At 47.2% G+C, this 25,132-nt stretch overlaps 1 protein-coding gene across 2 annotated transcripts in view; it reads left to right on the top strand.

Moving 5' to 3' along the window:
* The first annotated feature begins 531 nt into the window (after positions 1–531).
* The window catches only part of GRIPAP1 (GRIP1 associated protein 1), a 1,613,923-nt gene continuing 1,589,322 nt past the window's right edge, over positions 532–25,132 (top strand). Inside the window, exon 1 of one of the 2 annotated variants that reach the window (XM_069645489.1) lies at positions 532–1,110. In XM_069645489.1, the coding sequence (XP_069501590.1) occupies positions 1,069–1,110 (42 nt within the window). In that variant the 5' untranslated portion in view covers positions 532–1,068. The remainder of the gene's footprint in view (positions 1,111–25,132) is intronic. The other variant, XM_069645490.1, reaches the window with a different exon arrangement.

The following is a 25,132-nucleotide window of genomic DNA, read 5'->3' as shown; positions in this document are numbered from 1 at the left end:
CTGGGACTCAAATAATCTTTGTTACTCTTTACCAGGTGTCAAATAAACACCTCTTTCTATCACGCAAACGTCCTGACAGGAACAATGGAGAGTTCGAGTTTTAAGTATGGAAAGACTGTCCTTTCCACAAAGTGTTTACTTTTGTTACTTTTGTTTGTTTTGTTGGTTGCTCGAGAATGACTTTCCTGTACGATAGTCTGGAAAATCTGAATTATTTCATATACAATGGACACACTTGCCTATCAATTCTGAAATTAGTGTCACATTTCGGCTACGAAAATATGTTAAACAGAATTGGCGCAGCTCCAACACAGGAAGCGCAGTTTCACAGATCACAGGTGGTGCCCTGCGTGTTGTCTGCCAACAGAATGAACCTGAGCATTCTAGTGGTTTAAAGCCGGTGTGCGTGCTTTGTTGGTCTGTCTTCTCTGTCGATGTCAGTGTTTGTTTTGGGCCGTTTCAAAGTGTCGCTTAAAATAGGGGGTCGAATGCTTGCTTAATAATGGAGCGTTTCTGCTTGACGGTGCCTTGCGCCCACCTGGTAGTGAAGAACTCGTAATCCCGTTTTGTAATCTTCTCACGTCTCACAGTTAAGCGCAGCAGAAGGTTTGGGTCAGGACTGGAGCCCGAGCCTTATATCCTTCCCCGTGCTGTCACTATTGGTGTGGCCTGCTCGAGGGGGCTCTACCCTATGCACCTTGTATGGGGGTGGTATTCATCCCGGAAGTATCCCGATATCGTTGTCAAATGGAGTTCTCCTACTCTTGCTAGTGAAAAGATTCTACTGATAGTGGTTCTACGATTGCCCGAAGGTGGTTAAATTGTAGTTCGCGCTCCCCATTCAGGACACGATAAAAGTGCACCCCTCATGTAAATGGTACGGTCCGCTGTGCCTGATGTTGAGCACTGACAGTCATGTGAAGGGTGGTACGACCTAGTAGCCCCTGTGTCTGCCCCAGGTGTTAGAGACTAGTACACCCTACCCCTAGCACCAATCCATTCGTACTCCGGGGTGGCAAAGTAGTCACCCCACTGCCCAATAGTACAGCCCCCAGACCCTGTCTGAAGATGGCGCAGGCTCTATCAGAGGAGGAGTTCCAGAGGATGCAGGTAATTAATTGGGGGCGGGAGGGAAGTATAGGGAGCTGACAGTAGCCAGCTACAGAGTGCCAGCAGTTCACGCGAATGACATCATGATACTATCACTGGCACCCTATAACTGACCTATATGTTCTGTGGCCAAACACTTATGCTTTTGAAAAAAAGAACAACTTATTTTTTGCCTTATTGATTTTGACTCTTACTTTACAGCTGCATGCCCAAGTGCTTGTAAGCGCAATGACGTTGTCATCTTGATATGTATGTTTATGATTTATAAAAGAACAGCCAAAGTATGCGCACGTAGTGAGCAAAGCAGTATCGAATCATGAACACAGCAAATAAGTAGTCAATGCACACAGGATTGTTCGTTCTTGACTAAATCAAATGAGGAAAACACGATCTCATAAACACAACGTCATCTCTTCAAGAGAACAGTGTCACATCATGAGCACAATGTTGGATAATTATCGTACCCTTGTTACACCACGAGTGCACCATCCCATGAGCACAAACATATCAAATGATGAGAACCACATTAAGGTTCAGGTGCCTGCTTGGCATCATGTCCTAGACAATTTGGAGGCACTATACTAGGCAGTTATTTTCGACAACACTGTTGAACTTGAGGTGGAGCTGTGTATGATTGGCCTATTGGAGGATCTTAATGTTGCTGGGTTGTGCCCAGAGGTCGAAGTGGGCGGGAACGGAAGGGTACGACGTAGTTCTACTTTTTGGTAAATATGCCCTTATTCTCTTCCTTATTGTAACTTGCAGCACGGTTCTTATACGGCAGAGAAGGGCACGTTTGTGTTTGCATAATGTGTGGGACAATGAATGTATGTAAGGCTGCTAATTTAAGATGCATTTTCTTTCTTTCACTGTTTCTGTCAGTGTTGGTAATAAAGTTATTATACTCAGCCTTAGGGGATGCAATGGAGGAAAGTCAGGACCCAGGTATGGGGTTTGCATCGAGGGTGGCTAGGGTCGTTATTTGGTGGGGACGGGGGTGGTCAAAGGGTTACATATTTCCACTACTTACACTTCGATCCCTGTTTGTGCTAGGGGATTCAGTGGATCCATGTAAAGGTTGACAGTAACTTGGGAGAGGGTGCATCCTTGTTGCACTCCCAAGGTGACCCAGTGCCAATGTGATCCTTTGGTTCCCATTTGCTCAGGCTGCTATAGCCCTGTGAGGGGAACCAGTGCAGAGCTGTATTCTCCAATACCATGCAAGGGGCAAGGATGTTGAGCAGGCATACTGTTTGAAGATTTTGAAGGCAGAGGAGAGGTTGAGCAGGACACGGAGACAGGGGTCCCCTTTGTCCATAATTTGGTTTGTACATGAGGTTGAGGACATCGTCCAAGACCTTTATAGTTGAAGTCTTGGTAATGCATCTTTGACAAATGCAGAATTATTAATCTCAAGAGGTGCTGTTGGGTGAACCCCTCCTGAAGGGGCTTTTTTGATAAAGATCTTGATCCTTTTTTTTTTCTTTCCCCAGCGAAAGGTAGTCTGGGTCGATGGGGAGTGTATTCTGCAGGGAGAGGCTTCAGCGATCACGAGGGAGCAGCTGATATAGAGTAGATGTTTTAGTGACATTTCTGATATTATTTTGTGATGGAGGCTGTAGTGATACTGGGGCATTCTTCTAATTTCCTTGTCTTGAACTTGGACCACCTTGTGTTTTCAGGGACTAATGAAAGAGATTGGGCAAGAGTGTGGGAGCCCCTATACTGAGTAAGAACATGGGTCAAATACCCTGTTCGATGGAATTTCTCCCTCTCAGGAGGGTCTACAACCACGCTGTTAGCTCACTGCACTCTTCAAAGAGGACACATGTTCATTGGCATATCATTCTGGTCCCGCCCACAAGGGCAGTGCAGCACCGAAATGCTAGGTATTCTCCTCTGAAGAAGAGTACCATCAGCAGCCCCAGACACGTGTTTCGGCCTTGCTGGGTCTCCTCAGTGAGGTGAAGCTGAGCCTCTCTAAGGCACAGTGAGCAAGGGGTCCACGTCTGGATTACACTGGGTTACTCCAGAATATTGCCCAGCATTTCGGTGCTGGACTGCCCAAGTGGGTGGGACCAGACTGATATGCAAACACTTATTTCTCCTCTATGAAAGGTACTGTGAGCTGAAACGTGGCTGTAGACCCTCCAGAGAGGGAGCCTCCCCAGAGAACAGGTTATTTGTCCGTGTTCGTTCTCGGTAGAAGGGCCCCCAGAACTTTTACACTTATGAAAGAGATGTTTAGTGCTGCCGATCTGTTCTCTTTATTTGTTGCATCCTGAATGATGGCATACTTGAGTGACAGAGAGAGAAGATGTCATGAGTGGGATGATTCATGGAACCATGAACATGCTAGCAGTGAGAGGGTTGCGCATACGTCGGTTGATCCTGCAGTGAGCCGACTGGATGTCCGTGGGTTGCTCTCTCCTTTACTTGGTGATGAGACCCGAACCTGAGCCTAGTGATTTCAAGAATAAACTACTAGCTTGATTTCTACATCTTTGACCCCAGTCCACAGTGTGTTCATTGTTCATCCCAGATGATTTGTTAAGATGAGATTAATGAAAAAACAGTTTAATTGGTGACTGATTGCAGTCTATTGTTCCCTAATCCTGCTGATCCTTGATTGTTGGCTGAGTTGGCCACTGAATGGTACTATTTACTGATGCATTTTGACTTCCAAAAGGAGGAGGACTTGGCATGCGTGAAGGCAGGCTTCAGAATACTTCACTGTTACTGCATTTTTTCCTGAAAAACATGATGAGACTTTTTCTTGCCTTCAAATGTGATCTGCAAGCCATATTCTTCTGTGCAGTGTGTCTGTCTCAGACGTCCACTTGTCTCCTTGCGGCCACTGCCCCCCCCGCGTCCCCCCCGATCATCGCTGCTGACCTTAGACGCCCTTTACCTTACACAAGATTCAGATCCTACGCTCTCAAATGGCTGCACAACAACGACATGCAACGATCCTCATCCTAGCGGAAACGTTATAACCTGTTAAGATGTTATTCTTATGCGCTTAACCCTTGTTATTCTATATGTATTGTACCACCTATTGTAAGTGACCACTGTTTTTTCTGTAATAGCCTGTGTCATGCACTGTAACTAAGTTTCGAGTCTTCTTGTATTGTTGCGCCCAGATGCCCACGGGCTTGGAGCGCATTACCAAATAAATAAACAAACAAACAATATAACACAGCCAGATGTAAGGTCTGAGGATGCGTGCATCTGTGTGTGCCAGTTTGTTCAGCAGGACAGAGCACTCGTATCCATCTGCTACAGCATTTTAGAAAGTGTTAAAGTCTGTTAGCAAGACTTGTGCAGTGAAAGAAGTGTAAGAACCCACTCTCAAGCACAATTGGATCTTGGCTTAGCCCTTCCTAAGTGATGAATCAACCTTTGTCAGCTGTGTCTCTATGGACGATCCTTTCTCGGACGTTTATGGGTGCCATTTCAGTCCGGATAGAAGTGATTCTACCTGTAATTTGTCTGGCATGGAACCTTCTGGGTACAGCCGTGAATATAGCTTGGATGTAATTCTGAGCATGGCTGTCCTTTCTGCTTCTCTCTGTGGGGTTAAGCTTTCAGACCAGTAGCTCATGGTGTGGTGCCATGTTGATTGTTCATTGGTTGGGTGGCTCTGCACCGCAGGGGCTGGTGTCTGGCAGTGGGTGGCAGCATGTTTGTCTCCTTGTTCACTGGAAGGCACAGTAACTGTTTCGCAGTGACTGCATGACTGTTCATTGACTGAGCTAATGACTGCTTTGAGCTGTCTGTGAGGAGAGCACGTGAGGCAGTGAAAGGGAATTTATTATGTTCAGGTGAGTGATCCCGTGAACAGTGTCCCTGACTGAACCAAGTCCCGTTTAGGATTTCCTCAGATTCTCCCATCCCCTCCTGGGAGATGAGATTCCAAACGCACAATGCCAAGAAAGATGCCATTATGTGGATCAAGACATAATGACTGAGGTCATTGGTATGGGACTAGCCCATGAACCTAGGAAATGAGGAAAAGTACTGGATATCATTAAGTGAGTGTTAACAGTCATCCTGTAACCATGGGAGCTATATTGTCTCAAATGGCAAACCATGAAAGGAACTGTTATGGCGAATTGGAGGGAACCAGAGATTAGTGGCAGCCAGACACTTATTTTGTAGGAACATCTGTACAGGCATTTCTCTATGAGTGGAAGAGGCGTGTTGCTCCATAGGCATCAAACGTTGAACCAGAATAGTTGTATCTATCCATCATCTCCATAGGTGACCGTGAGGAGTTTTCCTTTGAGTGAATGTGGTTGCAGGGAAGGTAGCCCACTTATCTAGTCTCTAACAATGATGGAAATTGTGGGTATTTCAACAGGTGCCAGATATAAAGCAGAGGCGCAGAATGCTTTCCTCTCATAAGGGAATACTGTCATTAAAATTTGCGTGTTATGAGCTAGACTTTGGAAAGACTTAATGAATTTCAGATGTAAACTGTCAGTTCACAAACAAAAGTTAAAACATTTCAGTATGAAGGTGTGTTTCTTTAATAGCCATAAAGTAGACACATGGTCTAAGGGGATCATTAACTCGTTTGCTGCATTTTTGGCGAACGTCTGGCAAAAACCTTGAATTCCTATGAGGTCAACATTGAACGTCCTGCCACACGGCTCTTTATGATCCCAGTTTCTTTCCATACTGCACGATCTACATTTCCTCATAGCCTTGAGAAGCAACCTTTGGGTTCGAAACACGCGTCGGCTGACCACTCCTTACACCATGTGTCTACTTTATGACTATTAAAGAAACACACCTTCATACTCCGCATTCTGCGTGAAAATCTTTGCAGTCACAAGATTCAATGAAAGTAACTTGCCGCAAGGTAACCAGGAATTCCGACTACTTCATTACAAAAGGTGTTGGGTTCACATTTCCCCACCTGTGACCTTGCACAGACCTAATACCGAGCTCAGCACAGGAGTGTTCTATTTTAGAGCCCCCCCCTTTTCTCCTATCCATAACTTCCATCCAATACTGGCAAAGATAAAAGAGGACGTTAAGAGGTGACAGCCCCTCACTCTGTCCTGGTATGGATGCATTACATAAGTAAAGATGAACATACTCCCCCCGCCTGCTCTATCTATTTTCAGACCTCTCAAAGAGGCTCCTGGTGTCCTTTTTTCAGAGACTCGAAGGGAGTGCTATTGAAATTCGTATGGCAGAACAGGAGGTCGAGGGCAAAATGGGCCACCCTCATAAGACCAGGGGGGCTTTGGCTACCCAGTCCCCTTCTTGTATTATAAAGCTGCCCAATTAAGGGTGCTGTTGGAACACTCTAGGGAGGAGCTAAGAACATATTGGTCGTACCTGGAAGACCTAATGGTGCAACCTCTGAAGGTTAGGGACTACCTTTTGAGCGGATACTGAGGGGGGAGAGGGTGCACCCCGCTTTGGATGCACTATGGGGCCTATGGAGGGATGGAGGAGCCAACAGGACTTTCTTGTCATGTCCCTCACCCATGGAATCGATCTGGGGTCTCCCATTTGACTTGGCAAGGCAGGGGATGAAGTGGGCTCAACAAGGGTCGGACGGAGGCCTAGAGATTGTGGGCCAACTGTTTGAGAACGTCCAATTCAGGAGGCACGGGTGGGCCTAGGGCAGGACAGGATCATGATTTTCGAGTTCCTGAGGGGAAAAGGGGATCTTCACAGATCCAAAGTGGCACGCCCAGTCTCCCGGGAGCTTACCCCGTTTGAGAGATGGTTGGACACAGCGACAGTGCGGAAGAGGTCCCCTTCGAGCATATACAAGTTCCTGGTATCCACCTCCGAGGTTGGGAGACACGCATTTAAAAGGCATTGGGTGGAACTAGCAGGAAAGGAGATCTTGGATGAGGTCTGGGCCAAGATCTTCTGGATCCCTTTCCACGGCAACCTCTTCACCTCGACCGTCGAGCACAACTATAACATTTTACAGGGGCGGCACAGAGACCATTGAAGGTTTCACAGATGTTTCGGGGGGCTTCTCCCATGTGACCCAGGGGCTGTGGCCAGGTGGGCACATCCCATATGTGGTGGCATTGCCCAAAAATATGTATTTTCTGGCAGGAACTCTTAGTTGGATTAAGGAATACTCAAGAGGTACAGCTGAGCATGGACCCGTTCCAGATGTTGCTGGGGATCCTGGCTAGTGACCGGGAGTAATATAGGCTGCCCAGGGTATGCAAAGCCATGTTGAGTGCAGGGAGACTGGCGATTGAGCAGAAGTGGAAGTCACGGGGGAGGCACCCACAATGAGGGAGTGGGAACAGAAGCTATGTAACATCATTGTGATGGAGAGGTTGACTGCCATTGTTAATGACTACCTGGGGTCCCACATGGAAGAATGGGGTCCACTAATGCCAAAGATGGAGACGGTCAAAGCCTAGCCCGGGGACCGGAGAATAGGCCTGGCCCAGCGGAACTCAGGGGATGGTGGGGGGGCGGGAGGGAGCCAATACATATGCAGTAGTATATTACGTCCTGTGGTCGTTCCTGGGGTTTCTTCTTCAGGTTTTTTTTTTCTCGGGTAGTGGTTGTAAAGCCACCGGGTGTTTATAAGTCTGCATGGTTGACATTGTTTGTTTAAATGCCATTAAAGTTTAAAAAAAGGTGAAAATAATATTTTTTGGGGGGGGAATTCAGCCAATAGGCAAATGCAAATAGTTTCTTATTCTGCGTGTCCTCTTTACAAATCTAACTGTGCGTCACTTCACAAACACGCATATTTTACATAAAATCAATGCTGAGACACTTTGCTTACATAAGTGTGGCCCAAATACTAGAAGTTGAAAGGCTGATATAACTTGTGTGCAGTAGCAGTGTTAAGGCCACTGCTTTATGGCAGAAGCCTGTGGTCCGGTGTGCAGCTTGAATTACCCTACAGTGATACATTGGTCCATCTGGGTGAAGTGCCCTCATGTGATTGGTCACATGCTTCATTCCCTTGGGCAGAAGCTGTATTTGTATGGGCAGCTCTGATGTGCTTGTTGTCTGTACAGCCTGGAGGCGGCCCCGATTTAGCAGACGTGGTAAAGTGCTTGGCTGTCACTGGTATGGCCTGAAAGTACTGTAGATCTCTTGAAGCCGGAGACCTGTGGTCTGAAACAGCATCACATACGTGAGCAGTATATGGGATAACTGTGACAGCTGCGTTAGCCGAGTAGACTAGACACGTTTACCAGGCTCATAGGGATAATTCCTGTGTGTCAGCTTGGGCTGTGTGTTGGCCTATATTCAGGTTGTGATAATTGACTACGTAAGGAGTCACAATCCACAAGTGGTGTTTGCGAGGTCAGTTCATATGAAATCAAAGTATCCCAATGCATCTGGTTGCGGAGGTGGGCTCTGCGTAAGTCGGACAATTGTTCAATTCAATGTTTAGATACATTACCCGTTGGTATACAATGCATGTCTTAACAAGCCACTTTTAAAATAATCCAAAGTAGAACATATATTTATTTACAATTATAGGGTGTCGCAGAAGGCTCGTGACTCAAGGATGGTGTAGGAGGTTTTTATTTTAATATAATGTACTTTTACTGTTCCCTAAATATCTGTCAGAATAGACGCAGGCAGATGATTCAATCCCAGGCACTAGCTGGGGGAAGGCGTTTGGAAGTCGTGCCAGTGCCGTTTTCTTCCTCTCTCCTCTTTTTTCTCGCTTCGGATGCCCGCCGTAGCGTGTGTGTGTGTGTGTAGCGCCGTTGTTAGTGCTACGGATCGTTAGTCCTACTGTCTAGTTCCTGCTTTAGCCTAACAAAGCCCCCCCTAAAGGATGGCTTGCTAAGCTCCCTGAGGGACTTCTACCGGTTCATACTATAGCCAGCATTCGTTTTTATAAGGATCTTTTCGTAAGTGTATTGCACTTAGTCGGATGGACAGACCTTTTTTTTATCCCCACCCACGTTTACCTCTCCCTTCTCAACCACTCTTCTATCACTCTGTTTCACTCGTCACCTCTACCCTTTGCTGTCACCACTCCGACACATCGGCTCCTCTGCCTCCTAAACACTTTTCACACTACTGCTCTCTTCCCACTACTACCACTAATCTCCTCCCACTTACTTACAACATACCCACTCGCACAGCTACTTAACACACACTCCGTAAACTAAATTACCTATTTTCACTCATTTCATAGTCATGCTTATTCACTCAGTGGTATCCTTGCTCTCACAAAACCAATTCCTCATCTCGCTGTTCCATCCTTCCTCCTGCTGGTCTATTGGTCCTTCATCTCCAACTCCACTGACCTCAATCATATAACATACACTGTTTATGTATCCCGCCTCCTCTGCTTATTGATCCTCTTTCCCTACCGAAGCCCGGTCCGTATTCCCATCCCGAGGTGTGACTTTTGCAACGCATGTTCGAAATAGGGGGGTAAGCCCTGCTCACTTTCTCTGCACGGTATCAGGTAATATTATCCCCACATATATGGTCGCCGTAAATAATATCGCCAGGAAAAGGTCGCTGCGATATTATATGGGTGACCATATATATGGGGACAGGGGCAAAAAAAAAAAAAACATTTTAAAAAAAGAAGAAAAATAGTTTGGGGGTTGCGGGGGTGTCCCCCGCATGTTCCATGCAATAATGTCGCCACAAAAACCGGCCATTTTTCGGCGATATTTTTGCATGGCGAGATTTTTGTGGCGACATTATTACATGGAACCCTCTGCACGACATTGCCACAGAACCATCATGCCGACCCAGGAGGACTGAAGTCCGAATCTGTAATTGCGCACCAGGCTTTGCTGTTAATTCTTAGTATTACCAGGGTTTCTTTCACCCCACTGATTGGTCCCTGGTGGTCCAGCGTTCCCAAAGTCCAGAACGGTTATTCGTAGTGGGCCACTCCAGAGCAACTTCCTTGTGCTGCTGTTGTGGGCGTCGCTTTGCTGCCCTGTTGCTCCCTCTTTTTAGTTACTTGACCACTGCAGGCAGAGGTCTGGTCATGCCTGGCTGGGTGTTGGCTCCTAAGGCCACGGTTCACCCTCTGATCTGGCCTGCTCCTTGTGGTATTATGGTGGCTCTGGGGAGAAGAAAAGAGTGGCGAGCGTCTATGGATGGAGACATGGTGTGTGACAACGTTATACTGCCCAGAAACAAACTGGCACAAGGGGTAAGGGTAAGTACTCGATAATCTACTTGGGGATGTGACGACTTCCCTCTCCCTACCCCACTTGACAAGGCCAAGGAACTGGCCTTGTCACAAGCGCTCATTAAGGCTTACAAAAAACATTAAGCACTGTGATAAAACGGGGGGGGCGTGGCTAACTGGCCACGGAATAGGACGTGCCTGAGAGAGCTGCTCCGTGGATCCGAGATTGATTCGTGAGAACATGCACTAAATATGGATAAGCTGCTTCAGGAATAGAGACACAGGTGTGTGAATGGGTCCTCTGCCACAACTACAAAAGCCAAGTAAATCGGACTAAGCAACAGAAGTGAAATTGACTTCGAAGCATTCGGCTGCTCCGAAACAAAGTATCCAAAATGGCGGAGAACAAAGGAGGTGCAGCCGCGGCAGTGAGAACAATGTTGCAGACCCGAGCGCAAAGCGGATAAGGGGACACTGTCCCTTGGAGGTTGTGTGGATCTTTGCGCCCGGAACGGTGAGCGGGGACCACCAGCGAGGACGCAGAACCATCGTGAGGGGCCCGGTGTGACGGGCGGACCCAGGTCACGAGTGCGGTGACCACATGTGCGGAAGGGTGAGGACCGGCATCTGGAGCCCGTGCGGCCCCCCCAGCTATACAGGATTGTCGAGCCTGCGGCTCCCTGCCGCCCGCAGGTGAGTGTGCTTCTGGATACGGGGGCTGCATGTGAGGAGTGTGGATGACCCGTGCGGAGAGCAGTTACGGGTCGCAGGACCAACAAGGAACTGAGGTTCCATGATCGCGCACCAAGCGCTCTATGAATATAAAGGCACCCGTGCGAGCGAGATCGGTGCACAGAGGCTCGCTGCCTCGAATAATCACCAGCAGTCAGACCGAACTGAGAGAGGGACCGGCGCTGCTTGCCGGGCACTTCTCCCACGCGGCAGGTGAGATGGGATGGAAAATAGCTGGAGCTGCCAGCATACAAGTGGGAGCACAACGGCACGGGCCATGCAACAAATCGCCCCTGGCTCCGTGCACCCAATACTAAATATTGGATTGATTGGGGCAGGGAGGCGCTCGCAGCGAATAACAGCTGGATGTAGAAGCTGTTAAAACCAGGATGAAGCCCTGAAGGAGTACCGTGAGCCCCCGGGCCCGTGGCTGCAACCACCCACAGAGCGCTGCCAAGCGGACCACGGCCGATATATACAATCGCTGTGGGGCAAGTTGTGCGGTGCGAGATCCAGGGGAGCTGCACAGTGTGGTTTCACACTGAGTGAAATTTCGGCAAACACGAGTGGCACGCCAAAGCAGAACTGAGGAAGGAAACACGGTTGTTCTGCCGAGTAAAAGCAACGTAGGAACCGCGCTGAGGGAGATAGCGCGGTCCACTGGAGATACCTTCTCCCATAAGTACGTATGGGACCTGGGACCTGTGGCGAAACACTGACTGTGGCAGCTATCAGCTATTGGGGGTGCCCATTGAGCACCTCTTACAAATGGAACTATACCATCGTGCTCACTAAATAAAAGCGCCAGAGGCCAAGGGAAAGAAAAGGCCTTCCCGCTCTGTCTGAGGCATATGCCTGTGTGGCTTCTCTGCCACACTATCCCTGAGGCGTCAATTAAAGGCAGATGGCCCAGAAGAGTGCAATGGCTGCACATTAAGTGCCGACATGGAAGAGCACAAGGTATAAAACTGCGCTAGGAGGCAGATGGCATGGAAATGGCCCCAGTGGACACAGATAGAAGGCGTAAAATATAAGGTGCCCAAGAGATTGATCTTCCAACTTGGACCAGTAGCGATCTACAGGAGGCAGTAAGGCCAATTGGAAATGTGGGAGGACACAACCCACCCGAATATATAGCTCAGCGCACACAAAACCACACGGGGCACTCCAAAGATAACAGCCCAGGCCTGGAGTGACTCACTGGCATCACGGCGAAACAGAGTAATAGAATTGCTATGCCACGAACAGAGGGGCCTGGGACACTTGATCCAGATCACAATATGACAGGGAGAGTGGTCAAGGTCAAAAGCAAACAACCCACGATGGATGCGTTTGCTAAGACATTGCAGTCCCCAGTGACGTCGACACACACTGGCGCAAATGTACCCACGGAAGGCTCCCTGGGGACTGAAAACCACCAGATATTAACGGCTATAACGGAACTAAGAGACTCATGGGGGATAGCAATGGCGGATCTAAGGACCTCCTTGGAGGCTAAAATAGACGCCGTGAGGATAGAAGTCAACCTGCTGCGACAAGATGTCAGGGTGCTGGCAGACAGAACGAACAGCCTGGAAAGTGAAGTCAAAACTAACACGGCCACCAGCACTGATAACGCAAAGGAGGTCCACATACTAAAGCAGCAAGTGGCTAACCTGGAGAACTGCGCAGAGGAGGCCGAAGGAAGAGCGAGACGGAATAACATTCGTGTGGTTGGTCTGCCGGAAGAAGAAGAAGGCCAGGACCCTATGGATTATGTGGAGAATATGATCCTGCAGGAAATAGGGGCCGATAAACTCTCGCAAGGATTCACAGTGGAGCGAGCATATAGAGCCCTCATGAGAAAACCAAAGCCTGGAGCCCCTCCCCGCGCAATAATTGCCAAGATACTGAACTATAAAGATCGCAAGAAGATTTTGGAGTACTTTAGAAAAGGGGGAACGATTGAAAGGGCCTCGGCTACTATTACAGCTTATCCTGATTATACAATGCTGGTCCATAGGCAGAGGTATAGATATGTAGCGGTGAAGAGGAGACTGCGCACGGCTGGCATCAAATATATGCTTCTGTACCCTGCAAGATTGAAAGTGCTGCACAAAAGTAGAATGGTCTTCTTTGACACCCCAGAGGAAGCTGCAACATGGCTGGACCTACAGGGCTGCCCGGAACAAGATGCGGAACGGGCCCAAGAAGAGCAAGATAAGTGACTGAGACACTCTATGCATACTGGTATATCACACTGCGAGGTATCTCAGTAGAGACCTGATAAGGACACTGATAGATGTGTAGGGATGGGTAGTGTTGAAGCCAGGTTATGATATCCTTGATTCTGCTGATGTGTAACGGACTGGAATATAGAGTATTGAATATATAAGCAAATTGAATAGTAGTATGTGGCTGAATTGCAGCAAATAGGAGCGGCAGAACATAGGCACCTTACCCCCCAAGTAATAGTAGAAGTAGCAGGATAGCCATTAGGGCGACCTCACCCTGCTGAGCTTCAAATACAGGCTATTGCCAGAAAGAGCTAGATGCGGGGGTGCCTGAGATCCAGGGATGGAGCTGGGCAACAGGTGGGGGGAGGGGGGTAAAGTTAGGGAAGGGAAGGGAAGGGAGGTGTGTAGTTAAGGGAAGTTTGAAATGGGGAACAAGCCTATATAGTTATCTGAAGAGGAACAAGGTCATGTTGTACCTGCGCAGACAAAAGATAGACATTGCACTGTTGCAGGAGACTCACCTGACACGGGGAAAAGATGGAGATGGTTGTGAAGAAATGGAAAGGGTTTGCGGCGGGCTCGTCATATTCTGCTTATGCTAGGGGAGTGCTCATCTGGGTGGCGCCGCATGTCCCGTTTCAACTGTTGCAGGAAATGGCGGAGACGGATGGGAGGATGGTCATAATGAGGGGATTAGTGGAGAATAGGGAGATGAGCATTGTAAATACTTACGCCCCCAAATCAAAATGCGGCGGCATATTTCAGAACCTTGTGTACTAACCTTAGCATGTGTATGGGGAGCGCGGTGATCTTGGGTGGGGACTTTAACTGCGTATTAAACCCTAGGGTGGATAGATCAGATGGGAAGATGGATAGACCCGCCCCAGCTGCTAAAGCGTTGCAGACACTACTAGACGACCTTGGTCTGGCAGATGTGTGGCTGACGAGACACCCCCAAGAAAGGCAATACTCGCATTATTCTGCCCCGCAGCAGTTACATACGAGGCTGGACTATGTCTTTGCTACGTCGGAGGTATTAACAGAGATTACACAGGCAGAATATAAAGCGAGGGTCCTTTCGGACCACTCGCCCCTGTTCCTCGGATGGCAATACTACCCCCCGAGAGCAAGGATTCCGACATGGCGCCTCCGGGTGGAGGCACTTAAGGATCCCTTTTTTTAGGGAAGATATGAGGGGGGAGATTATAAACTACTTTGAGATAAATACTGGTAGTGTGGACTCGGCAAGCATATTATGGAAAGCCTTCAAGGTTGTGATGAGAGGCATAGCCATCACAAAATCTAAAGGCCTGCAAGGTGGGATCTTGGCTGACCTACAAGAAACAGAAAGAGAACTGGAAACGGCATTGAGAGGTGGAAGTAACATGAAGGGAGACATGGAGCTGATACTTAAACTGCAGCAGAAATGTGCGGAGCAATGGGAAAGACTGTGTAACCTCAACTATAAAACATATATGGAGAGACAGCATGCGGGAGGGGATAAAACAGGAAGGCTTTTGGCATGGTTATACAAGAGCGAAACCCCCAGACCCACGATTAGAACGATAACGAGAGAAGATGGTAGTGTAGCTGACACCCAAGAGGGAGTTAATCAGGACTTTGCAGATTATTATAGGTTTTTATATGGGGATGAGGAGGGAAGTAGTCATGGGACGATAACAGAAACACTGGAAGACATAGGACTACCTAAGATAAGTGCTGAGGAAAGCGAGGAGCTGGATGCACCGATTACTTTAGAGGAGTTAGAAGAAGTGGTGAGGCAGCTGCCCACTAGTAAGACTCCGGGCGCTGACGGGTTCCCAAGTGAATTTTATAAAGTATACAAAGAAGAAGTGCTCCCCCAATGTTAGAAATGTTAAATGAAGCGTTTGAGGTGGGACGGCTGCCGGAGTCACTTAGAGAAGCGATCATAATACCGTTTCCCAAACCTAATAGGCCTGGGCATAGCTGTGGCTCCTACAGACCTTTGTCGATGTTGAACCGAGACAGCAAGATATTGACGGCTGTCTTGGTAAACAGACTGCGGAGAGTTATTGGCAAACTAATACACCCCGACCAGACGGGCTATGTCCCGAATAGGAATATAACTCATAATCATAGACGACTCCAACGGGTTGTTAAATTAGGGAGCAGGAACGAGGACGAAATGGCAATTGTGTCCTTGGACGCAGTAAGGGCTTTCGGTTAAGTGGCCGTGGCTGCTGGCGGCCTTGGCGGGCTACAGAATGGGGCCTGGATATAAACGGTGGGTGAAGATGCTATATAGTGAACCGTTGGCCAGGGTTAGAACACGATCAGTGCTATCCGAAAGATGGGAACTTTGTAGAGGCACCAGACAGGGATGCCTATGGTCCCCAATGCTCTATATACTAGCCCTGGAGCCCCTAGCAATATACCTTAGACAACAATACAATACTATAGGTATCGCGGTAGGAGGGGAATGACACTTGATCTCCTTATATGCGGACGACTTGCTGCTGTACTTGACACACCCGGAGGAAAATCTCCAGTACATCTTGGAAGGGATGGAGAGATATGCGGGGCTGTCTGGTATAGCGGTGAATCCTCCAAAAATCTAGTATTTTCCCATTAGGCAGTTATAGGGGAATTCCTGTGGGACGGTTACCGGTGTTACAAATACCATAGGTGGTTAGTACTTTCCATTATCTTGGTATAGAAGTGTACCACACAGTGGAAGAGGAACAAAGGCACAACACCGAGGTAGCCATTAAGAAAATCGAGAATTGTATGAAATTCTGGGTGAAGTTGACCCTAGCAATGATGGGACATGGGGCAATGCTTAAGATGGTGGTCCTACCTAGGCTCCTGCACTATTTTGGGAATATTCCATACCTGATACCCAAGAAGTTTTTCACTAAACTGAACAGCGTGTGTAGGGATTTCCTGTGGCATGGCACGCGGAATAGAGTGGCATTATGGAAGCTGCAGAACTTTTATGAAAAAGGGGGGATAAAACTGCCCAATTATGAGGCCTATTATGTAGCGAACCAACTGCAGTATATCACCAAATGGCTCTCAGATGAAGTGCCCTCGAATCAAGGTTGTTTGGACATGATTGTGCTCCATTTTACTTCAGAGAGATGATCTGGCTGCCCAAGACAGAAATGGAAGAGCGCCCTAAAATGATGATGCTTGGGTGGAAGATGTGGCGCTCGGCATGCCGGATGATGGAGAACCCATTTCCATGCTCCCCGCAGGTACCACTAGTTGCACTGGCAGGGGGAGATAAGCAACTAAGGATGATAATCAGGAACCACTGGGAATCGGTGGGGTTAGTAACAATGGGGGATATCTGGCAAGAGGGGACCATCGTAGATTTTGAAGTGCTGAGGGAAGAAATGGGGTTACATACGGGCCAATATATTACGTATCGCAGAATGGTGCAGAGGACGTGGCCCGAAACGATACTGGAAGAAAAACCAGATGCTACCATAGATACGATATATGACATAACGGAAGGGGGGCACGAGATCTCCAGACTGTACAAGATGATGATGTCTAAGGTTGGGAAGGAATTAACACAATTGAGACTAGACTGGGAAGCGGAAGTAGGAGCCCCGATAAAGGACGGGATGTGGGAACGTGCCCTGGGGTACCACAAGAAGGTGTTGACGAATGCAAGATTAAAACAGATACAACTATATATTACACACAGGGCATATATGACACCCCAGAGGATATCTAGGTTTGAAAATTCTGGACGACAAGCATGTCCCAAATGCGATGAAGAAAAGGCTGGCATGGTACACATGTTTTGGTCATGCCCGGTTATTGAGCGTTTCTGGGGTGAAGTAGCACAGAAACTAGCGGAAAAGGGGGTCACGATTATTATAGATACAGTCTGGGCCTGCTTGCTGGGGGGGTTCCCCAGATCGCAGAAACTTAAAGCATGTTAGTAAATTGAAAGATCTAGCATATGTGCTCGCAAAAAGGATTGCCATGGGATGGAAGACATGTCACAGACCACGGGTGGAGGTGTGGTGGAAAGAGTTGCAGAAATGGGCGGAGGCAGAAACCATGGTATGGCAAGAGGCGAGCTATGTAGGGGGAGAGGAGGAGGTGGGAACCCTGATGGCATGGAAATCATTAATAGCGGAATTGTTTGGAACGATGCAAGATCTGACAGAACCCACGGAAAGGGAGACCCTACCACGTGATGCAGGAACAGAGTGTGGGAATAAATAGGCTTGTAATGGGGGTGGGATAAGGGGAGCAGTGACCGAAATTAAGCAATGTACAACTGAGCTGTTGATATATGCACTGCGTGTTTGGTTTGTATTGTTTTTTTGTTTGAATAAATCAATAAAATTGTTTTAAAAAATGCACTGATAAAAACAAAATAATTTCGGTGTTATCGAAATTGAAACACATTACATATATCATACATACATTCCAATTTCAACTTAAATTATACATCCCTAAATATTTAATCTTGTTAAAAACAATCCAAGTCATTAAGGTAAGTGTTGAACTTCTAACATAACGTTCAACCGACTAGACCTATTTACAACACCACTTCTATTAGTAAAACTAGGCGATCAGGTGATGAGAGCATGAGTCATCGCTTCTGAACTCCCTAGGGGCGTCAAGCCAGGGGTGGTACAGTGAAGGGTGAAGACCAGCCATTAACCAGCCTCTTTGCCTCTTCGTCTATGAGCCTTTGCTTTTCTACCTACTGCACCTGTGAGTACCCCTAGCTTGCTAATTACTCCACACTGCAGTACTCGCCTCTAATGCATTTGCCCCTGCTGTTGCTCCTACTCTCCTCTCCCTACACTTTCTACATTCACGCTACAGCTTCCTCCTTTCCTATCCCCATCATAAAACTCATCTCGAAACTCGCACTACTCCATCTCTCTTTTACCTACTTCCAACAAAACCAAAGAACTAACCATACATCCCCTAACGCATACCCACCTCGCCTGTCCTCTGAGCCTCAACTTCTGTACTCTTCCTTACCTACCACATCAACTGAACATTGCACTCTGGAAAGCTCAGTCTGTATGTAACAAAACTTTCTTTATCAGTGACTAATTTCATGCCAGCACTCCTCACCTAGACCTTTTTGCTATCCTTGAAACCTGGATTTCTCAATCTGCCACTGCCACTCTGGCCGCTCTACACGAATCCAAACTACCTTTTATTCACTCTCTTCGTCTGACTGGCAGAGGTAGAGGCGTTGGACACCTATGCTCTTCCCACCTCTATGCCTCACAAGTCTCCAATGCCACATACTCTACTACTTCCTTTGTATTCACCATCTCTACTATTGCTCTGTCTCACTCGGTTCACATCATATCCATCTTTCGCCCCTCCTGGTCCCACAAGACCATTTTTTTAAATTAACTTGGGCACCTCCTTCTCTTTTTACTAAACATCACCTCATTCTCTTAGGTGACTTTAAACCTTTCCTCTCCAACTACCTTTCAGCAATCTGAACTTTAGTCTTTTCTTAGTGACCATGCTTTCCACTCTATCCATAACCTACCTACCCACACCAGGGGTAACTCTTTGTATCTCTTATCCATATCCTCCTCTCTCACAGCCAATAATAGTAGTCACGCCATCCCTACCTGATCACTCCATTGTTTCCATCACCATCTCCTTTTCACCCTCTGACCTCTCCTCACCACTTGCTTCACCTATTACTGATAGGAAATGTAAACCTTCTGCTATTCCTCCCTTTCTTTCTGACCTACAGTTCTCACTCTCCTCTTTCACACCTGATTTATTTATATTCAGGAGGAACAATGCTCGTTTGATTACAATAGAAAAACTAATTTGACAGTAAGCATTGAGCTTCTTACAAAGCAGTGAGTTTGAGGGACACTCTGACCAGGTTATGGAGCAGAGTAAATGGAACAGTCACCGGGGACACTACATAAGTGGACATATATCCTTTGGTTCTGGCTCCTTCGCCTCCTCTTTCAAGCACTCCCTTGTGCGCCCCTCCTTAAAAAAACATCAGCAGACCCTACCTGTCCAGCCGAATACCGCTCTATCTCCATCACCACCTTTCTGGGGAAACTGCTGGAGAAGTTGGCCCTGTTCCAACTCAACCTTCACACTGAACTAGTTGGTGGTCTCCACAACCATCAATCTGGATTCCGAGTATCCAGAGGCACGGAAACTGCTCTTCTGAACACCCATGAAGAACTGCTCGTATCCCTGGATTCCAACTCCCCAGCTGTCCTCGTTCTTCTTGATCTCTCTCTTCTGCATTTGACACTGTCAACCACTCCATACTCATACAAAGACTCCACGACACCCCTGGTATTTCAGAGCAGACACTGGACTGGCTGACCTCCTCCTTGCTGACTGCTCCTCTCAAGTCATCCTGGGCACCTTCTCCTCCTACTTCCTTCTCCACCTGTGGCATCCACCAGGGCTCTATCCTCTCGCCTTGGCTTTTCAATATGTACCTCGCTCAGCTGTCACTCCTCACTCGCCTTCTCCCCCAACTTCCAGTGGTATGCTGACGACACACAGCTCTTCTTCAAACTTACTGCTGACCCTCCAGGCCTGGTGCACTTCCAATGATCGCTGCCTCAATGCCAGCAAAACGGAGATACTTCCCATTGGGACCCCTGCCCCAGACTTCGTCCCTTCACTCTGGTCTTTCTTCTTGGGCTCTTCCCCCTGCTCCTTCTTCTGAAGCCAGACACCTTGGAGACCTCTTTGACTCCTCTTTATTTCCTTCCTCCCTCACACTCAGGACATTGCCAAGAAGTCCCACTTCCAGCTCTTCCTTCTCAAATGATTTCTACCTTTTCTCACCTTCCCCCCCAGAAGCTCAATGTTACCCGAGCCCTGGTTCTCTCTAGTCGTGAATATTGCAATAGCCTCCTCCTGAATCTCCCTTCTTCCACTCTACGACCTCTACAGCTAATCCAGAATAGGGCAGCAAGACTTATCCTTGGCCTCAAGCCAAGAGACAGTATCTCTCCTGCCTTAAAACGTCTTCACTGGCTCCCGGTTGCTTAACTAATTAAATTGAAACCCTCTGTATCATCCACGAGGCTGTCTGGGGCCAGGGACCACACTATCTGCAACTCTCTCTTACTAAATATTCCCCCTCTAGACCCCTGCGCTCCTCTGGCACTAACACTTTGTGTGTAACGCATTTCGCTAAACAGAGGGTAGGTGGTCAATTGCTTTCCTCTGCTGCCTCCTTTCTTTGGAACAGCCTCCCTCTTCATCTTGAGCAGGACTTTCTTAAATTCCAGAAGCTCCCCAAGACTTTCCTCTTTACCTCACCCCACCCCCCTCTCTTCTCTGCTAATCTCTCAGTTGCTTGTTTGGTGTGCAGGGCCCTTATGCATCTTCTGGGCCCTGACCTCCCACACCAAAATCTCTCCCCCACATTCTGTCTTTCCTCAGCACCTGCCTCAGCCCCTCGTCCTCCCTGGAGGCTGGCACTTACCCTACATTGCACTTCACCTGTTGCTCACCCATGAGCACCATAACACCTATCACATTCCCCCTCCCTTCTGCCTTTGCACATTCTGAACACTCACAAGGCATAGTGGGTTTGCCCCCAACTGTATTTAATATTTCCTTATGTATTTAATTGTATTAATCGTTCAATTGTTTCATATCCCCTTGTCCCCTCCCTGTTGCCCTGTAGGTGCTTTGAAACAGTATTTACTTCATGTATAAACAAACAATAAATAAATTAAATAAATAGATCAAGGACAACGAACATTGCACATTTGTAAGTGCAGGTAGGCGGTACGGCCAGCTGTGTTCGGGTTGTGACCATGATGGGTGAAGTGCTAGAGTGGAGGCAATGGAAGTGAGGGACAGAAGCGGTTTGGTGGGGAGGGAAAAATGTTAGCTAGCAGGCCGATGGGAGGTCGGTTAAGAGGGTAACTCTGAAGTGTGGAAGGGAAGGCTTTTAGTTTGTTTTTGAACAAATCTGTGTGGATTGTTTCTCAGATGTCCAGGGGAAGAGAATTCCATGCAAGTGGAACAAGAAGAGAGATGGAGTTGAAGCAAGAGGAAGCACAGGGAGGGTGAGGAGCCACACGGGTAGTGTAGGAGGCACCGCAGAGATTACGAGGTGGCTTGTAGAGTTGGAGAATAGATAGGTACAGTGGTACCTTACCGTGGATAGATTTGTGAACCAGGAGAAGAAATTTAAATCTAGCCCTGGATTTAAATCGTTAGCCATCCTGCCTAGTGACGGTACGAGGAAGTAGGTGTGAATTGAGAGAGTTCAAAGAGGGGCCTGGTAGCGAAGTTAATGATATTTTCGAGAGGGCAGAAGGCATAGTTGCGGAGACCAAAAGGGTGCTGGCACAGTTGTCCAGTTTAGAGAAGACAAGAGTGGTTAAGAGAAGATTGTCGGTGTTGAAAGGAAGGTGGTTCGTGATTTTCCTAATATGTGGGAGTTTAAGGCAAGCTGCTGCTCCAGTTTTGGAGAAGAAAGTAAAGGTGGAGTGAGAATGGTCATAGATAACACCTAGGTTTCTAGCTGAACAAGAGTATGGGAGAGTGTTGGGCGGAAACTGGATATGCAGAGATGGGTTTTTGGCAGGGAAGACGAGCACCTCTGATTTGGTAGCGTTTTACATAAGAGAGTGCACAGCCATTCAATATTTAATGGCAGACAGTCGCACATTTTGATAGAGAGATCAGAGGAGAGTTCAGGAAAAGAGAAGATTTGGTGCTAACCGCAATCTAGTTGGTACGAGAACCTAAAGGAGGACAGTAGTTCCCCCAAGAGCAGAGGTGTAGAGTGTAAAGCAGGAGCTAAAACAGAGCCTTGTGGAACACCAATAGTTAGAGGAGTGAGCTGAGAGGCGTGTTGCTCCAGCAGACAGACAATTGGCGCAGTGCAAGGTAGGATTCAATTCAGGCAAGGGCTTGCTCGCAAATCCCAATACGAAAGAGTATTAAGGAGATCAGAGTGATAGGTTGGAGTGCTTAGCAGATGCAATGAAGTTGGACACATTCATCACAACAGTTTCCGTGAAGTGACATGAGCGGAAACCTGCTTGTAGGTGGTGTCGAAGGTTGTGGATGTCTAAGAAATTGGTAAGACGGTTGAACACAACCCATCCTAGCACTTTCTGAGTCAGTTCTAGGTCCACTACCCAAGCCTGCCTGGGAGTTAAGCTTTCTGCCTCCCTTTCCCTTGTGGCTGAAGTCAGCTCGGTGTGTCAATTGGTTCATCTTAAACTCTGTGTTTTTTGCAAAGTAATCCTGTACCTGCTGCCTCATTTGTGTCCTCTTGTTGTTTCGTCTATGGTATATGGGTCCCTTGACTACTGCAACTCTTTGCTTTTGGGTTAGCTTGCCTACCCACTTCAAATTCTACAGATCCTTCAGAACTCTGCAGCTAGGGTTGCAACTCGCACCATGTTTTACACTTCTATTTCCCTGGTTGCCATGTCTCTTCACTGGCTTTCTGTATTACAACGTTTGAAGTTTAAGACTCTATGCATTGTTCATCAGACTTTTTATGGCTCAGGCTCTGAGTTGGTACATACCAAATTCTGTCCTTCTGTTCCTTTTCGGCATTAGTGCTCTGCGGCTGCACTTCACATCTCTGTTCCTCGCTTCAGACACCCCCATATTGGGGGTTGTGCTTTTTCTGTCACAGCGCTCTTCTATGGATCTCTATTCCTGTAACATAACACTTTAGAGTAGTGTGGAAGGAGACACACAGGGCGAAGTTAGCCCCAAGGTACGGGTCAGTCCCTTGCTTTATTAGGAGAGGGATGACTGTCGGTTTTTTGAAAACTGAGGGAAAGCATGCAGAGTCGAAGGACAGGTTAAAGAGTTCAGTGAAGTGAGAAGCCACTAAAGGGGCAATAGGTTTGACTAGCAGAGGAGGAAGAGGGTTCTGATTGGGCACATGAAGGGCTAGCCTTCATCAGTAGAGATAGCACTTCATCCGTATTAGTGTGACTAAAGTGGGAGATGGAGGCAGAGGTTGATGGTAGAGTAGGTGGAGTATAACATGTTAGGAGGAGGGAGTGTGGGTAAGGTCTGGAGAGACTCTCCAGTTTTGGAAATGTTTGCAGCAAAGTATTCAGCTAGGTCATTGGCTGTGAGAGTGAAGTTGATAGCCATAGATGGAGTGAAAAAAGGGAATTCTACCTAACCTCCTTTGACTCTCATTCCAACCATCCTTGCCGGCTACAGGGCACCCTAAACTCACTCCTCCAAAACCTATGACTATCAACTCCACTCTGACAGCTAATGACCTACCTGAATACTTTGCTGCAAAGTTTCTAAAATTAGAGACTCTCTTCTAACCTTGCTCACACTCCCTCCTACATTCCAAACTCTGCCTACTCTACCATCCTCTGCCTCCCACTTTAGTCACACTAATACTGAAGTCCTATCTCTACTGACAAAGACTTACTCCTCTTGTGCCCCATCAGACCCTCTTGCCCCTGATCTAATCAAGCCTATTGCTCCTCTAGAGGAACAGGTATACGCTATCTCACCAGTTCCTGCCTGTCACCGCTGTCATACTGGAACAGTCGGAGAAAAGCAATGAATGAGACCTCCTGCATTGTTCCCATGCCGCATCGAGTGTATGAGAGAAGGTATGCACTCAGACAGCCATACAGAATGTACCCTCGTACTGAAATTGTGGAAGGATGTCGCATGGAATGATGTCGCCTGCCAAGATGTCAGAATGCATCAATGAATAGTATGGACAGACGTTAAAGTGAAATCTGACGAAGACAAAGTGATGTCATATAAAATATATATGAACCTATGATGAAACAATATGAAAATACTTAGCAGAAACGATGTAGCTGAAGCACTAAGAGTAACATGTACCTAAAGCTTAAGTAATCATTGATCTAAAGAAGATGAAGTAACTTGCTGACCAATAACTGTAAATACGCAGTAACACAAGGTAGAAAGAAAACCTATAGAAGCTTGCTATAGAGGAATATATAACATGGCAAGGAGCCCATAGTAGGAAAATGGACGCTGGCTCACGTTGAACTTAACCAAGCTGCCTCCGAGCCAGGCTGAGGCTGTAGAATTAGGAGACCCAGAAAAACAGCTCTGTATGCAGAGCTGACGATGAGTCAAGGTTGGCCCAGAGTTAGGGATGCTATTTTTAAGGGATAAGCACAGAGCACAAAGGGAGTATGTGGATAAACTCAGAATGTTGGACATTCAAGAAAACCTCTTTGAGGGCAAAACTACTGGTCAATTTAAAAGTATACAAAGTTCATATGAGAGAGAGTTAGCAAGGCTCTAGAGGTCGAGAGGAGCAACATCACTGCATAATTAAATCAAATGGAAGTAAATGGAAGGCTGAAATTGACACATTTGTGGTGTTACACGTGACCCAGAAGTCGAAACAAAAACAAAGGTTATTCATTAGAGCCTTAAGCTAAGGATAGTGGTGTGCTCACACTCCCTCTAATGTTCCAGGACAGTGAGGAACTATGGACTAAGAGTACGTTAGTCACTGCGGTGAGTAACTATTAATTTATCCTCCTTTCCCTGTGCCTTCGGATTCACCAATTTCACAACCTAATCCTGTCATAATCTATTCAATCTCCAACTCCTCACAAATCAAAATTCCCAATTCATTTAATTCCTCCTTTACTGCTAAGATGGTTCTTGCAATATATGGAAAACGTAGAACCACCGCCGCCACGTGTGTGCGTACTTCCACAGGAAAACTAGTAATCTATATCAGCAGATGAAATTTCAAAACATTGTTACGATTCAGCACAAAAATTGAAATGTGATTCAAGTTCAAGGAATTCCCTCCTTTCAGCTACCTCTTCCTTTGCTGGCTTTTGTAGTTCCCTCTTTACTTCTGGATCTCCTCCAGTCAGCTGATTAGACACAGCAGACGACACTTGCTCTTTTTGTCGGTCTCCAATGGACTTAACAATAGCCCTAGGGAGGCCAA

This window comes from Ambystoma mexicanum, chromosome 2p, assembly GCF_040938575.1.
Source record: "Ambystoma mexicanum isolate Mex_15411 chromosome 2p, UKY_AmexF1_1, whole genome shotgun sequence".
Taxonomy (NCBI): Eukaryota; Metazoa; Chordata; class Amphibia; order Caudata; family Ambystomatidae; genus Ambystoma; species Ambystoma mexicanum.
This window is presented reverse-complemented; position numbering and strand designations above follow the sequence as displayed.